The sequence below is a fragment of the Hippoglossus stenolepis genome, chromosome 15 (assembly GCF_022539355.2).
Source record: "Hippoglossus stenolepis isolate QCI-W04-F060 chromosome 15, HSTE1.2, whole genome shotgun sequence".
Taxonomy (NCBI): Eukaryota; Metazoa; Chordata; class Actinopteri; order Pleuronectiformes; family Pleuronectidae; genus Hippoglossus; species Hippoglossus stenolepis.
This window is the reverse complement of record NC_061497.1, coordinates 8,545,447-8,561,395: the sequence shown is the minus strand read 5'-3', so window position 1 is coordinate 8,561,395 and position 15,949 is coordinate 8,545,447. Positions and strand designations below refer to the sequence as shown.

At 41.7% G+C, this 15,949-nt stretch overlaps 1 protein-coding gene across 4 annotated transcripts in view; it reads left to right on the top strand.

The window, feature by feature from the left end:
- The first annotated feature begins 397 nt into the window (after positions 1–397).
- The window catches only part of LOC118122696 (seizure protein 6 homolog), an 85,458-nt gene continuing 69,906 nt past the window's right edge, over positions 398–15,949 (top strand). For all 4 annotated transcript variants that reach the window (XR_004698496.2, XR_004698495.2, XM_035179584.2 and 1 more), the window contains exon 1: positions 398–832. Coding sequence is in view for 2 of the 4 variants with exons in the window: in XM_035179584.2 (XP_035035475.1) it covers positions 748–832 (85 nt within the window). In the remaining 2 variants the exon portion in view is untranslated. The remainder of the gene's footprint in view (positions 833–15,949) is intronic.

Sequence of the window (15,949 nt, the reverse complement as noted above, 5' to 3'; positions counted from 1 at the left end):
CGCACTCAAATTGTTTTGGTTCAACTTTTAACAGTTCTTCCTATTTCTCTGTTATTCATGTAAACATTTGTGTTAGTGGTGAGTTTGTGAATTTCTGTTGCAAACTGTATGTTTCATCTTTTGTCCTTTATGAAAAAATACATTTTTAAAAAAGGGATTGGAGGAGAAAAAACTGTCTGTTGGTGTCTGTTGTAATGAATTAGCAGCACTAGATTCAGGCATTCCTGAATACATCCCCTCTTCTGTACATCTGGCCATTATAATGACTGGTGTGTGAATGAAAACATGTTTGCTGATAATCAGATGACTGTATTTTTAAAAAATAAAGGTTTTTTCCCCTCCATTCACTAACTCGCAGGGGGGCTGTTCCCTGCGCTGACGCTAGGAGCTGTCCGCGGTGCTGAAGTCTCGGCTGCTCTCTCTCCTCTCCATGTGCCGCCAGCTCTCACCGCCAGGAACCCGCTCCACTCAGCGGCCACATTACAAAGAGACCTCCGCATTTCACTTGATTGTCCTCGACTCCTTCCACTCCGCCTATCGTGGAGGAAGTGCGCCAGCAACCAGCGCGGCTCTCTTTCTCTTATACAGCCCGTACTATCCCCGCATTGCTTATTTTTGACCCCCCCACCCCCCGCCGTATTGTTTATTCTTTTTAAGCCCTGGAAGTATTTCTGTGTTTTTTTTTTCTAACACAAAGACGCGGTGTGCGGCTGTACACGCGAGGAGCGACCTCGACTTTCGGGAGACATGTGTGGGAGACAAGACTGCCAATTCAAGACCCTACTCGCGGTTTTGGTTCTTGCTGCTGCCGCGGGCAAAACGCACGGGCAAGGTAGGAACTTGGGGTTTGCACGGAGGTACTTTGTGTGGGGGTTGTTCCTTCTTTCAAACTGTGCAAGGCGAAGCTACACAGCTAAGTGTTGGGGAATGACAGCAGCTTCACGACTCAGTGCTTGTGGCTGTATTAACAAAAAGAAAAAAAGAAATGCTTACAAATCGAAAGTCAACGTGATGGTGAAATCGTACAATATGCAAGGTGTAAAAGAGAAACCGCAATACTGTCTAAAAAAGCAAAAGTTAAATGCCACAAATAATTCCTCCATACACACACACATTATGAAATACCACTTTTTTTTTGTCTCAGATATTAAATCAGAAGTACGCAGGAGCTAAATGAAAATCGTTCGTCCATGTGGCTCCACACTGCACACAGAGTACATGGCTAATCAGAAGTTATAGATCCTCACATTTTGCCACTGGGTAAAATGTGTTTAACAGTCAGTTACATAATGGTCAGAACTTACAGCACCTCTTCAGAGCTGCCCCGAGTGCACGTACACACAGACACACTCACAAACACACGTTTGGACACAGATGCAGCTTGAAGAAAATCCTCGGGTAAAATAATACTAAGATATCCAAGCTACATAGTTTTTTTTTTTAATCCATATTCAACCTAATGTGGTCAGATCCCCTGTGACATTCTTATTTATCTGCTGAAACCCGCAGAGTAAACACTCAGGGAGGATGACTTGTTTGGGCACCGAGGTCTGTGTGACAGACGGTGCTCGGTAATAAGACTCTAATCCTCGGGAATTGCTGAAGATTATTGACCAAGCTGTTTGACACAGTTGAGTGCTTGTGGGAAGCGGCCACGGATCCGTGCACAGTGGCCTTGTCCTAATTATTTCTCTATTGTGCATCTGCCCTCTCTTCATCATCACTATAACTACGCTTTCTTTTATGATTCGACTTGTCTGCAAAGTTTTACAATCAACGTACAGTTAATGAGAATGTACAGTAAATCTCCTTTCGTTAAGATAGAGGACATAGACATGAGTCACGCCCGGAGGTAGTGCATGCAGATACAGTTTGCCCACTGTGCTGGACATAAGTAAGGACTTTTATATTTATATGTAGTAAATACGAATATATATAAATAAGCAGCATTAAGTGTTAAATATATAGAAAAAATTATAATTTGCACGTTTGACAGTTTTTATTCACACACTTGATTTGACCACGAGTAACATACTTTACTATATCACATTTCCTTTTGCATGAGGTGGAATAAATGCCTCTGTACAACCTCTTTTGATGAAACCTTTTGTGAAAGCTCTCCGTTTTTGGATTGAAAATGAACACACTTATGAGAACCGAGTGATTTCTAAACAACACACTAACTATGAAAATGACTTCATACTGCTGGGGCAGTGTCAGTCATTAGGCTACATCTCAGCTGCATCCAAAATCTGCCGGAAAAATTATCTCACACTATCAACATAAAATCTGCTGATTGAATTCCATGGTAAAAGAAAGGTGCTGCGTTGCTTCAGCAGAGTTCTACAACCTTAAAGTGCAAATCCAATTATGTGTTGTATAACCTAACACCCGCAGGAGACATTTTACATTCTTAAAATGCTTAATTAACTTCTTTAAGTTAACACACACTCATGCAGCACTGAACTATGAAGTAGTGCTTATGTAGTAGGAGATGTGTGATCTTTTATTTTTTAATTCTTATTTTTTTTGCAAATATCCCAAGAAAAACACCTGCATGGTTCAGTCACAGCTCAAAACTCTAGGGAGAGGAAAAAGTGCACCGTGCACTTTTTTCTTTTTCAGCAAAATCTAATTAAACAGGCCCCATTAGTGAATTCTCCGCTGATGCTTGGCCAGGAAATGTTCCTCTGTTTGTAATCCTCCAAGGTGGGACATTTAAAATTTTAATTCTGATGGTTTTGATGTGTTGCCATAATCAGTTTTAGATACATGAGTGAGAGTGAGGGACGTTTAGGTTTACAAGAGGTCTCACTTGTGGCACAGCCGGTGAATTTGCTTCAGTGTGCTACTTCTAACGTGGGAACACAAACACCCGTTGACTGCGTCTCACAGTCGTGAGCACAGGAACACAGACGTTTTGCAAAAACTTCGAGGACCGTGCCATTATTTCCCCATGTGCACCGAGCACAGCATTGTGCGAAAAAGAAAAACGTCCTTTTCAGTTAATCGTTTTTCATTATAATTACAGCTTCAGAGGGTCATCAAAGGTACAAGCAACTGATTGTTCCTTCAACCGTCGGGGTTTTTATTTTGCATTCATGTTGCGTTGTTCCTTACACTTGCTATTTGCAGTGCAAGATCAGACTGCTTTTGTTACTGGGGATTTCACAATTGAGATTTAACAGCACATCGATTGTGACTCATAAAACACTCGTTTCTAAAAGCTGATTATGTATTTTCGTATGTGCCGCGCAACTGAAGTGTTCAGCGTCTGTGAAGATTTTTTTTTTTTTTAACAATACCAGTAGGCAGGATTGTTTTATTAAAATCTCACTCGCTGAATGCTCTGTAGATATTAACTGGGAAAACATTACAACATTGCCGTTGTAATTTTCTTCTTTGTTTTGTGAATTATTATTAGATTATATTGGCTTCTGAGTTTTCATGCCATTTCAGAGTCAGGGAAAAAGTGGATGGATTAAATATTTACTAAGGAAAAGAGTGTGCAAGAAATACAGTATTTAAGACTATAGGCACAAAGTACAAGTTTATGATGGATAATGTTGATACGCTAATGCATTGGTCGAGCCTTTGTTGCATTTTCCGTTCACATTGAAAAGAGGAGGTCATTTGGGGAGAGAGAGAGAGAGAGGGGAAGATCATTAAAAGTCGAAGGGCGGGGAGTCAAAACCTCCCCGCCCTTCGACTTTAACTGCAGAAAACAACAAGAGAAATAAAACGGACAACCCCTAAATCTGGCTTTTCATGAGGCACTTTTATTTTGTTTGTCCCTGACCCTGATGTTTTGTAGAAATGTCAAAGGCACCCAGTGGTTCTGAGTCAGCGCTTTCCTTATATCTACATTTCATCATCCTCAGAAATGGGTAAATAAAATACAACATATTAATTATATTTTAATACGAATGAAATCAGCATTCATTTCACTAAAACATTAATGTATTTGTTGTGAGGTATGCGTTGCATGATTAATAGAGATTCCCAGCGACTACGTTTCGAGGACGTGATTTTCCAAATTGTAACAAGTCATTAGCACCGTGTGAGAACGCCACAGGCATTTAATTATCTCACTGCAAATCTCTGAGGGACAGAGTGACACAACTTTTTATGAACATTAACTTGCAGAGACAACCTAAAGGCAACAGCTTCAAGTCGTCACAAGTGCTATCAATCAAATTTATACTCTGCTTTAAGCATGCCATCAGTGGTAGCGGTTACTTTCACAGGACTCTGTCACATCCGATTCTATGTCAGAAATACCGGAGGAACTTATACTGTAGAAATCTTCAGACTCAGTCAGAGTGGGTGTACTGAAACTAGAGTACATTCATTTAAACATATATTCATCTTTGACAGCCATGACTCATTCATTCCCTACAAACCAACATCAATTTTCTAGATGTTTTCAAATTGTCTAATAAAAACATGACAGATACTTAACGGCTAATCGTGCGTCCATTTCTTGGCCGAGTGAGTGAAGCACTTGAAGTTTTACACAACTTAACGACATTCAGCCAAGCCTATTATCTTTATGCCCAAACATTATCTTCTGGCAACAGTGCTGTGTAATGATCTGGGAGTTTGGAAAGTTTATGAATCCAAAATAGCTTCAAGTCTCTGATTTGGATTTAGGACCAAACATGCAGAGTCAGAAGTAACACTTCCAAAAAGCCAGTTGTGTTTATTCACACAATTAATGTCCAAGGGAGTTACGGGAGTGGCAGAAATTTGAGGAATCAAAATGAGCTGAACTGGAGAGATCAGGGTCAGGCAGGTGAGGAGGCCATGTCTCCACAAGCCCAGGGATTGAGACTGAACCAGGGAAGAACCAGAACAACAGAGTAGGTGGATCTGGAGCTCAGGGAAACTGGGATTAATCTTCAACAAAAAATGTTGGGAATCACAGTTTGTCATGGCACAAATACCACTATGGCAGATCCAACAATGATAGTGTGTAGGGTCTGGGGCTGTGTCTGAAACCATCCACTAACCTTTTCACTATATAGTGACTTTTATGTAGAGGACTATATAGTGAGCTCACCAGCAAAAGTAAAAAATTATTCCATTTGCTCTGCGCCGGTAATCACGTCATTGTCGCAAGATTGTGATAACAACAACGTTGGTTGGTGGAAAATCCCACAGTCAATTTCATATGTTTATTTGACACTTAGGATGATATTTGTTAGGTAAAAAACATGTTGAATGACCATCGTTAAATAAGAAATAAACTTGTTTGTCTCAGTTTGTGCTGTGATGTGCTACTCGTATTATATTTCTGTTCCCGCTGCCCTCTCTCCTGTCCGCCGCGACACAATGCATGATGGTATATTGGTTGTACACTATTTCTCAGGATGCATTGTGGGAAACTATGAGTGCACTATATAAAGTATAAAAAATGTCCCTAAACATTAGCACTACAAAATGGCTTAGTCACTATGTAGTGGTTAGTGAGTGATTTCGGACACAGTCGGGGTCTTTATGCTGTGGAGAACAGGATGATGGGATGAATGCAAGCAGGTGAACTGACCAGGATGTGGGAAGGCTCCAGAGCTCCAGGGGCGGGGGAGAGATGTAAAACTGGTCACACACACACACGGAGAGGAGAGAAACAGACGGGAGACAACAGTGGCAAACTGCAGAATCCTGAAAGTTTGTTGTTTAACTTCAGAAGATTAATGATTTATTTGGACAAGACGTCATAATGATATTTGACAAAAGATAACACAACATATTGCATTTTGGATTGTGTCAAACAACCATTTAGCTTCCGGTTCACATGGAAACTTACTGTAGGTTTATGACCCTCAAAAGGTGGAGGGGGCGATTCTAATCCACTTCATGTCAAAACCAGTGAATATGTCGTCATGGTTCTCTAACTGTCTGCCACAAGGGGGCGTTCATCCTTGTGCACGAGGCAAAGAGGTGAGATCAGAGAAAATTTAAATAGTAAAGATAGCAAAGACGATAGTAAAGACTTCTCTGAGAGTTTAAAGACATGAAGACGGATGCAGAAGTTGTCTTTTTGAGAGGCTAGATGCATTAGTTTGTAATCGTAAGAACATCTTATAAACGTGAAACTTTGCGGCCTAGCTGGGTTAACAATGGGATGACTGCTTTGACTGTAGGTATTTGGCTTTTGCTGAAGTGGCAGTTGAGTGATTGAGTGAGTGATGTCATGTGCTGTTGAGCTTGTGGTGCATGTGATGGCCTTACAGTTGAGATAAGAGATGTTGTGTGTGGGAAGACCTATTATATTGGCAGCAGTATGGGTTACATGTGTTATTTATTGCAGCAGTAGTAGTAGTAGTAGAACATGTTGAAGAAACATATAGAACAGTGAAGCAGGATGAGTAGGATGCAACTTTAGAATGGCTTGGATGCAAATACCATACAAAATAGAATTGCACTTAGTAGAGCGCATACCTCCAACAGTCCTCTTGTTCTTAAAACAAGCTGCACCAAATTACACTCATAAATATCAGTTCCCTAAATATGATATAAATATATTTTCATCAAAACAGGGAAAATGTTTTAAATTGTCTTTTCCTGCAATATAAAAAAAAAATTATAATCCTAGACCCCGAAAAAAATGTAATGGCTTCACCCGTGACCCGTGCTGCATCCTTTCACAAAGTTTAGTGAGAATCTGTGTAGTTGTTTTTGTGTTATCTTGCACAGAAAACAACAAAGGGTGAAAACTTTTTTAGCAAAGGTAATAAACAACAAGCGCTCTCTAGTTTTTACACTGTTGTGTTTTGGATGCTGCGTTTGCTGCCTTGGTAATTCACAGCCATGAATTTGGTGCCAAAGGAGTATTTGATTTGGTGTCGAGTTCAAATGTCAACAGAATCAGTCACTGCACCTTCAAACGACAAAGTCAAAACGAACTGGAATACACTTCACCATGAAGCATTGGTCTTGATTTAAGATTAATACGAGAAGAGGATCATATTGGAATCTGCTCCACTGAGAGTGTTGGAGATAATGAACCCACTGAAAGGATGGAGTAACATTTCCTCGCCTTTGTATTGACACCTGTTTTTTACGACAGCGGAATGAAGCTCATTTCATGTTTTCGAACGAGCACTTTGCGTGTGCTCATCTAACTCAATTGTGAATCTCTCTGTTTGTCTCGCTATCATTAGAGGTCACAGCACCGGCTTTCTGTTTCCCAGAGCTGGAAGTGTTGCTCGTGAAATCTCCCGGGATCGTGGCGCGCTGGAAAAAAAAGCGGAACATCCTCTAATTCTAGGGGAGGTAACAGAAATCATTCAACACCTGTTTGTTAGATTGCCAGTGATTAACTCCATCAAGGGCTATTCAGCATCTGTGTGCTGTCATAATTAGTTTAACTTTCCCAAGGCCTGTCAATGGTAAATGAGAGTCATTATGCCAGAGTGGCCCTCTTCAAGGCTTGGCGCCTGCCTGCCTCAGCCCCGCTCTGTGCCTGTCTCGGTCTCTTTCACTGCCTCCTAGGTGGAGCTCACAGCTTGGCTGAATGCGACTCATTTTCAACTCTTCATGTGCAAATGCCTCTCTCGCTCCGTGAGACTGTTCTATGCATCCTAATTTGAGTCGTCGCCTCGTATATTTTTCACCGCTTTTCAAAAGTGCGGAGCTTTATTTGTCAGAGGGGAAAAAGTAGTATTTCTGCGAGGATCTTTTATGGATTTCATCACTGTTTTGCGCGGATGTGCTCACGAACAGCTGGTTTTTACTCTATTTAGGAAATAAATCTTTGTGTTCTCACTTAATCTGACTTGGTTTAGATCTAAATTTAAGTAAACCGTGAAGTGATTAGACTCATATTCCCGATATTCATTCTGTGTGGCAGCTTCATCTTTCAAAATCAGGCCATTCAGAGAGAAAATCTTTCTATTTGAATTCATTTTCATTTTCTGAACAACGTAACAGCTTCGATCCATCAAGCAGATTAATACACACTGCTCAGAGTCACCAGGATGACGGATACAACTATAGCAAACACTAACACACACACTCAACACAACAACTAGCTGTTGCAATAATGTTCACCTTGAGATTCTGCTGCTGCTCTTTGAACAAAACACACGTGTGTATATACAGTACACGCGTATGTGCACGTGAATGTATCTATATATACATAACATGTATTTATATAAATGTATCATATTATTAGTAAGCGAGACCTATGTTCAATATCTGTTTCATGTTTAGTCTTTGTTTCCGTGCTATTGGAGGCCCAGCTAGGTAAGAATTTTATCATTCGGTTCGACGACAGTTTTTATTGTACATATAAAAATAAAGACCGTTGAATGTTGAATTTCAAGCCATTGGCTCAACCCATAAATCTGAAGTGTATAGTTATAATTTGCTTGACTAATAAAGTTACACCAACACTGACATCACACTCACTATCACTACTGTAATTACTGTAATTAATACTCCCGCGTTCATGACAGCGCTGGATACTCTGCCATTTAGCAATAACGCTATTAAATCAGAACCATAATAATATGAGCTCCTGTTCAAGTGTCACTTTTTAATTCCTACACCTAGAGATATGTGTTAACACAGAGATGACAACAAGGGTGCAACTTGATATGCTATTGTACATTTGGTTTATATTCAATCGCAGGTAAATTTTAGTTTTGTTCTTACTATTAAAAATAGTACATGGTGAAGTACTACCTGTTTCAATAAAGCAGTCAAATGCCGAGAGGAGAGTGGTTTTTTTCTTGATTTCCCATTCCCCATCCTGTTTGTTTAATCAGTTTGACAGTCAGGATAGACCTGAAATGGGTTCTTCCGTTTAGATAACTGCGTGAGAGGCTCCTGTGTTTTGTCTCAACACAGCAATCTCTTCGGAGATTTAAAGTCACACGTTTACGATGAAATTGTCAACATACATCGTCGGCGGATGAGGGGAAATTTTCTCTGCTTGTGCCGCTCTCCATTTCAAACCAGACGACTGTGGTCCGGCATCCAGCTGGGAGGGCAATGGACTCGGAAACTGGTCCTGGTTAGTCGGCGGTGGTGGCAATTTATTCCGAGTGAAGACTACCCTCTCCAGCAAAACCCTAAATGAAGCCATGCCTGCCACTTTTTCGAGGCTGCACGTCCCCGGCTTACTTTCCACCTGCTTTGCCTTTGGCCTCGCACCTTATCGATCGACCAGTCGCACACTGAAAAACAAAAAAAAGAAAACAGTTGGCATGGTTAGGCTCCCCAGGCCGAGCATTCCTTCCTGCACCTTTCACGCTCTGCCTGGCTGTGAGCACACCTCCCTAATCAGCACTGGCGTGTTTTGGGGCTGCAGTTGGGATGGCGCTCTGAAACGATTAGGCCCGGCGACAGCTCTAGCTCTCTTCCCCCTCTTCTTCACGCCAGATCCCATCTAGAAAGCATTACATCTGTGCCAGTGGAAAGGCTTATGTTAGGTCAGAGCGTGCTGTGTGGAAAGAAGCAGGTAATAGGCTGTGTAATGTGTTGGGGGGGTGGTGGCAGTTTTTAGTATTCACAGTTAGTTCTGACCTCTGGCAGGCTGAGCCACCCCCACAGTAATTTCCTCTGAAAAGATGTAATTGAATTCATCAGGATGAGTAAACATATTATAAGTAGCAGAGAAAGATAACAATGTTGTGGATAGATCAAGGAAGGGGATAGTAGCTCCGCGAGTAATTGAAAATGGCCAAAGACAAACACGAGAGGAGAAAGTGTGAAAGATGCTGGGGGAAAGTTATTGCATTTGTAGTGTGTCTGCTTTTCACTCCTCTGTGTGCTCTCACGTGATGTCTTCATTTCTATTTCCAATGATGAATGGTTTTAAACAATACTTATTACATTGCAGTGGAAATAGCATCACTGTCTTCAAGGCTACATCCTCACTTCTACTTTAGTGTAGTAGTGTACGCAGCTTTGAGGCTGCGTAGAAGTCTGGACGGGCAGAAAGTAAGATGTTTGGAAACAATGATGTAGACACGTACAACCACTTCCTGATTGGGGTGTTTTTGGTCATGAGGTAGCCATTGCTGATTCGGCAGGATCCTGTCACATGACTCCCTTCCATAGGAACACAACAAGCATGAGCCTTGGCTGCCCGTGCAGAATGGCCTACATGTCATTTGGTGGACGCTTTTATCCAAAACGACGTACAAATAGTGCATTCAGCATCTATGAGGGGCCATGTAGGGGTTCAGTATCTTGCCCAAGGACACTTCGGCATGCAAATGGGGAAGACTGAAGATCGAACAACCGACCTTCTGGTGGGAGGACGACCACTGAACCCCTCTGACACAGCCGCCCCAAGTGTTGCTGACCCTGTTGTCTCTGCTAACGCTCTTGTGCAGTTAAATTCTGCATTTTACAATGATACAACTGTTTACATACAAAGGAGACAAGCTATTATTTGAGAAATTGATAATTCCCGTGTCCAGCGGGTTTGCGCATGCCTTCCTGTTCACACCGGCACACGCATCCCCAGTGTTAGTGAGCAGTCACCTGATATGCATTTTAGGGTGTGTTAATATGGAATAAAACCGATGGAATAGAGTTTCTGCTGCCTTCGAATGAAAACGTAATATGAATGTAGCCACAGTCACTGGCTAAAATGAATCAGAGCATCACATCCATTCCTGAGCATTTTTCACAGCTCATGTCTTCAGTCCAGACAATACAGACGCAGAGAGGAGGGCTGCCATGTGACAGCGGGCCTCTGTAGTGAGACACGTCGAGGCAATGTCCCAGAGGACCTTGTCTATAATTTTCAGGTTCTAACATCGACCGCCATCTTCAAAATATCGAACATTGTCAGTCCAAGCGACTGCCGGGTGGTCGGGCAATTGTCTGTCAGTTACAAGGCAGACCCTCCGCCCCCGCTTCCCTCTTGCATGTGGAGCCAGCTCATTGTGGCCATTCTCATCTGTCAGAGCAGTGTGATACTTGCCCATAAGAATGGACTACTTAGCAGGGCTCTGTGAGACCACGCCATTGATTGCCGGACTGTAGCTCTTAGCGGTGAAAGCTGGGCTGTGCATTCCTGACATTTAGATCGCGTCTGACAAAAGAAGTGATGTGGCTTCCTATCGATGGAGGAAAAGCTTTGTGAAGCCGACAATACCGTTCACTGCAAAAATAACGTGACTATAACGCTTAATACCTGGTTGTGTTTCCTATTCTTTACATATCAGTTTGTACAAAATACAAAGGCTGACAAACTGAAATACCTTAACATGCTTGATGGATGAATTTCCATTTCATGTCTGACTAATGAAACCTTCTGAATTTTGTGACGCCCCTCCCCCAACTCAGTATAGGTTATTTTCTCCCTTTAGTGAAATATCTGTGTCCAGAGGAATACATTTGCCAATCCAAAAGTCTCCTTTTCCAGTGGAAAGTTGTGGTTTCGAGTGACAGCTTTAAGATCGATTACCATTAAACTTGGAACAGACATCATTAACCTTATCCCCAGCCTTTAAAATCACCAGGTCAGCATTTCTCCAACAATTAGTTTTTTCGAGCAAATATCTGCAAAAGAAGGACATTCCCCTCAGCCTCGGCTTGTGATTGAACTAATTAGCTCTGCCAAGGACGTGTTCCTCTACTTCTACTACCCTACCCGTTTGTTAGTGAGCAGGATTCTGCAAAAAATACTAAAAACTCAATTTTGGGGAAGGGCAAAGGAATGACGATTGGGATCAGGGGGCAGATGGAGGATTTTATTTATTTTTTTAATCGACATTGCGAGGACATTTTCATTGATTTCTCAGAGAGTAATTCATGCATCTTGATGGAAAAAAAACTCTGATTAAAAACTATGTTAAGGGATCTGATAATTATGTGTGAAAATGAATGCAAATTGAAATAAAAAAAAAGGATCTAGTAAATTTAAGTGTGGTTTCATTTGGTCACTGTTGGGCCTCAGCGGAGGAATGATCTCCCTAAAGCTACTGGCTGCCATTCTAGTTCCAAAATATTTACACGCTAACCCCCTAAACCAAGGTGCTGCACATCATTGTGTCAGCGTTTCCTTTTGTGAGAATGTTTCCATGCTGATGTTAGCATTTGGATGCAAAACATCACTGTGTTTAAGTAAGAGCCACTAACATCTGCTCTTGTCATAATCTCTGTGTGCTCATCTCTGGAGTAACCCATCAATATGATTGTCCTTGAAGGACATAGCTGAGAGTGAAGAGGCCTGCTACCAAATGTGTTTTTTCTTGAGTCATCCAACCTGCCATAAAGCAGAGACACTGAGCGATTGACCGGGAGGATCTTTCATTTTTCATTTATTTCGCTTCGTTGTCTGAGCAGCGCTGTCGTTTAGTTGAAGATCCTTAATTGTGTTCTAAATAATAGGAATACCTCGGATGTCCTGGCATGAGAGAATGAGTTCATGAGTTCAACACATCCTACTTTTGGTTTAGGTTTTAAATTTGTGAACTGATGCATTCGCACAGGGGGAGAATCACTGGCCGACGGTAAAATGTTCATCTCTTCCATTAAACTGCTTATGGTTTTGCTTTTTATCCATCATTTTATACGTGAGACCGTTACATTTGCCTCGGAAATGTGTGTGCATATTGTTAAACTTTTCCTCTTGGTTGCCTTCTTGTTGTTCTGGGGCTGATGTGCTGAAGCCTGTAGGCCCATGTGGCCACAGAGCATGATGTATTTAAATTAATTGGTTATTACTGAAGCATTGCACTCCGCTGATATCTGTAATTACTCCTCTTTCTTCCTTTAACTGAATAAAGGGTTTTATGACATGACATTAGTGAAAGGTCAACCACAGGAAAATAAACTGAACTCATTTTACATTTCATGCTGTTGTATTAGAGTTACATCTATAGACTATGTCGTTATTTTTCTTATTCTAGTGTGAATATGCCATAACCATTACATAATATTTTTGAAATCCTTATCAAACGCCTCATTTAACCTGGAGATTTGAAACGTGGCTCGGCAGCTTCGTGGGAGGAGCACATATTCACTGTGTGAAGCCTGGCTCTGTGTACTTTGTGGGATTATGTGTGAATTATAAAGGCAAACAGAGAAAAGGAATTCTGACAGCAGAGGATGAGCTCTGCCGAGCTTTCGGACAAGGCCTTTGACACAGTTTGTCTGTGGCAAACTGAGAGGCTCAGGAGGCCAAATGACTTTCTTTGTAATGCCATTTGTAGCACTAACTCCTGTGATTCTCTCATGTATAAAACATTGAAATATGAACACCGCTGGAATGAAAGGGAGTCGACCATCGATGTCAAATTTGCAAATTTACTGTCCTCCAAATACTGTAATTTAAATCCATTAAGGCCAAAATAAGTAATAAAAGAGTTTCATTTCACAAGCAACACATGAAGAGACAATCACCGGTTCGAGAAGACATTCCAAAGAAGTTTCATTATAGTAAGAAGTTGTGTAGTTATTGCAACATGCGTGGTAAAACAGTATCATCAATCCAACAACCGTTGTAGAAACACACGTAGGTGTCTTACCAGGAATAGTGATCTAGTCTGACCATTGTCATAAGCAGATTATTACGTCCATTTACTAATCCTGTCTTGATTTCTCAGCTCAGCAGGGCTTTAATCCTCAGATCATAGTGTTCACCACTCTGTTCTACTGTTGTAGCATGAAGTGGTTTTTTTTTTTTTTTTAATCCACAGTGAATCTGATGTCCGTCAATGAGCAGGTCTGGATACACAACATGGTGAAATGATTTTGTTACATTGGTCATGATTCAGTATGAATGGTGCAAGTCAATGGGGGATATGGTGACTCAGCTGCTTTGGGAAATAACAAATTCATCTGGAACTACCCACATTTATTTTGGCTATGTTGGAGCTGGCACTCTCTTGTTTTCGGGTTAGCCTTGGGTTGGTGTCTTTAGTGAAGCAGGGAAAGCACATTTCTCAATCTAGGCCTGTGACAGACTGGTGATCTGTCCGGGAGGTACACCTGCTCTCACCCAGTGTCAACGAAGACTGGCTCCAGCCTTCAGAGGATAGAGATAATGGATGGACGGATGTTTAAATCTATCCCAGCATGCATTTAGCGTAGAATCTACAAAGGGAAAAACCAACCAGATCCCAGCCGCTGTGACACAACAACATCCATGTGACCGGCCATGCTTTTTAGAAATGCACAACTTCAAAGAATGTATGGTTGTCTCTCCATTTCATCTCTCATCAACAATGGACGATACTTAAATTGCACAACAATCTCTTTCCCTGAGTACCTGCCCTCTTAATAATATATATATATATATATATATTTTTTTTTTCTTTTTTCGCTATCATGAACACATCTCTGTTTTCCTTTAGAGGAGGATGTTCTGCAGGAACAACACAAAATCCAGATGTTTTTCAGAACGCAGTATTGAAAAAGGAGAGAGAGTATTCCGTGAAAGATCATCCGGGAGTGTCCATGCTGCTACCAAACACTCATACGCTCCTTGAGTTCTTTTTCTCCATTTCTGTTGCCGCATTGTGCATGAAATGTTCTGCTACAGCCAGATTTTTCTTTTTTCACCAGGACAAAAGGAATAAATCTGAATTCAAGGACAGCTGTTGAAATAATGACTTGGTTAGACCCTCCAGAATATAGTGCGGGTCTCTTATTATATCTGCACACTGGGAGAATATGATTTCTTTGGCACTGGTGTGTTAATCATTCTGAATTCAGAGACAGCCGGAAGAAGATGTAGCGTAAAAAAGTGGTAGATTTCATTGAGGAGCATAGCACCTTCAGCAGTGTGAGGGTTTATCGTGTGTTTTCACGGGAAAGAATCGTGCCTCGGCTCAACCACGGTTGCAGGTTAGAAACACTTTGAGAAGGAGGGTGCAAAAGTGAGGGCAGTTATAGAGAAGAGGGCAGAAATGAAGACAAAGTCGTGGGGAATCGTGTCCCCTTAAATCCTTTTAGAGGAATAACATTAGATACACTATTTTGTCCATGCTTTTCACCCCAAAGTGACTTAACAAAACCAGGAGAGCATACAGAACCCCACACTGCTCAAAATGTTTATATTCATGAGTGTTTTCATTCCCAGCATCCAGACAAGTGTCATGTTATTTCATGCCTAGGTGTACACAATAAGGAGCGCCGTTGGCAAATGGCCTGTCAATGTCAGTGACCATTTCCGCTTGAAGGTGACACGCTTGTGTTTATCTGAACTTATTATGTGTCCCCGTCACGGCGCTTTTCTTCTGGCCCGGTAAACAAATCCAGACAAGGTTTTAGCAAAGCTGTGAAAAATCTCATCAGAAAAGTGCACCACTTGGCTCCAGTGCAATTACCTTCTGTAAATGAAGCTCAGTCTATCCGCCGTGGCGCTCGCCCTCTGTGCAGGCGCTTTCGCACATACACCGTGTCAACAAAGCGGCGCGGGGCCCTGCCGTTCAGAAGGTGCCAGGCTGTTTACCTTTGTTGCTGTGTGGATTGATGAGGTGGCGAAGGCAGAGGCGGGGGCATGATGAGAATAGTTGGGAGTACTACTGTGGGAAGAGGTGTTTCCCCCTCAGAGGCGGCTAACTGAGTTTGACAAAGCTGTTTCCGCTGAGAGGCTGCAGGGACGCGGCTCTGGCCCGGCTCCAGGAGCCCGGGTCTCTGCATGTGGACGCACATTTGATGTGTAGTGATGAAAGGTAATGCAGAGACAGGAGGGAGGAGACAGCTCCCAGGGAGTTTGAAGAGTTTGAATAGTGTGAGTGAGAAAATACAAAAATGAGATAATGCATGGTCCAAAGTCCAGGGCAGATCCATATCTGAGATATTTGCTAGAGCTAACATTTTGTCTAAGCCAGATTTAATCAAGGTATTGAGGGATTTCATTTATAAAAAAAACATCAGGAAAAAAACATGGTAATTTATTGATCTTCCACAATTTAACCTTTTAAATCTGAGCCAAGAGAAGACTACACAAGTTCAATTAATAATTAAAGAAGTT